The 513-nt window shown below is 26.3% G+C and overlaps 1 protein-coding gene across 1 annotated transcript; it reads right to left on the bottom strand.

Annotated features, from left to right (window-relative positions):
* Positions 1–98: 98 nt before the first annotated feature.
* Positions 99–254, bottom strand: LOAG_16324 (hypothetical protein; the record flags this gene model as incomplete). Its single annotated transcript, XM_003151812.1, has 1 exon — positions 99–254. A coding segment is annotated over one exon (156 nt), but the record flags the coding sequence as incomplete, so codon positions are not given.
* Between the last annotated feature and the right edge of the window lie 259 nt (positions 255–513).

Genomic DNA, 513 nt, shown 5'->3' with positions numbered 1-513 from the left:
AATAGCGCCCATCAAGATGCAATTCAAGACAATAGCACCCGTGAAGATGCAATTCAAGACAATAGCGCCCATCAAGATTTAATTAAAATAAAGGGATTTCAATTGATAGAGAAATTAATTACCTTAATCTTTCTAGCAACAACAAATGAGCGCTTTGTTTTATCGGTACCAATTGGACGAGAATATTTCAGCATTGCAATAAGGCGCTCTTTTGGTTTCAATGATAATTCCAAGAATAGAATTACCTGAGCCCACTATAAAAAAAAAAAAAAAAACAAAAAGGTAAATGATTGATTAAATTAATGATAAAATCAAAAATTTAAATCAATGAAATTAGTACTGTTATAGTGTTAAAGAATTTAGTGATAATAATTTTCATCCTTTTCACAAATTTTTCAATTATCATTTTTAGTATAATAATCAAAGATTAGAAATGAATGGAAATAATCAAAGTTGAAAAAATTCTTTCAAAAAAAAAAAAATTATCAGATGTAACATTTTATTGCATTTAAG

This window comes from Loa loa (assembly GCF_000183805.2).
Source record: "Loa loa unplaced genomic scaffold supercont3.5709, whole genome shotgun sequence".
NCBI classification, from domain to species: Eukaryota; Metazoa; Nematoda; class Chromadorea; order Rhabditida; family Onchocercidae; genus Loa; species Loa loa.
Note: the sequence above shows the minus strand (reverse complement) of the source record. Positions and strands in the feature narration are given on the sequence as shown.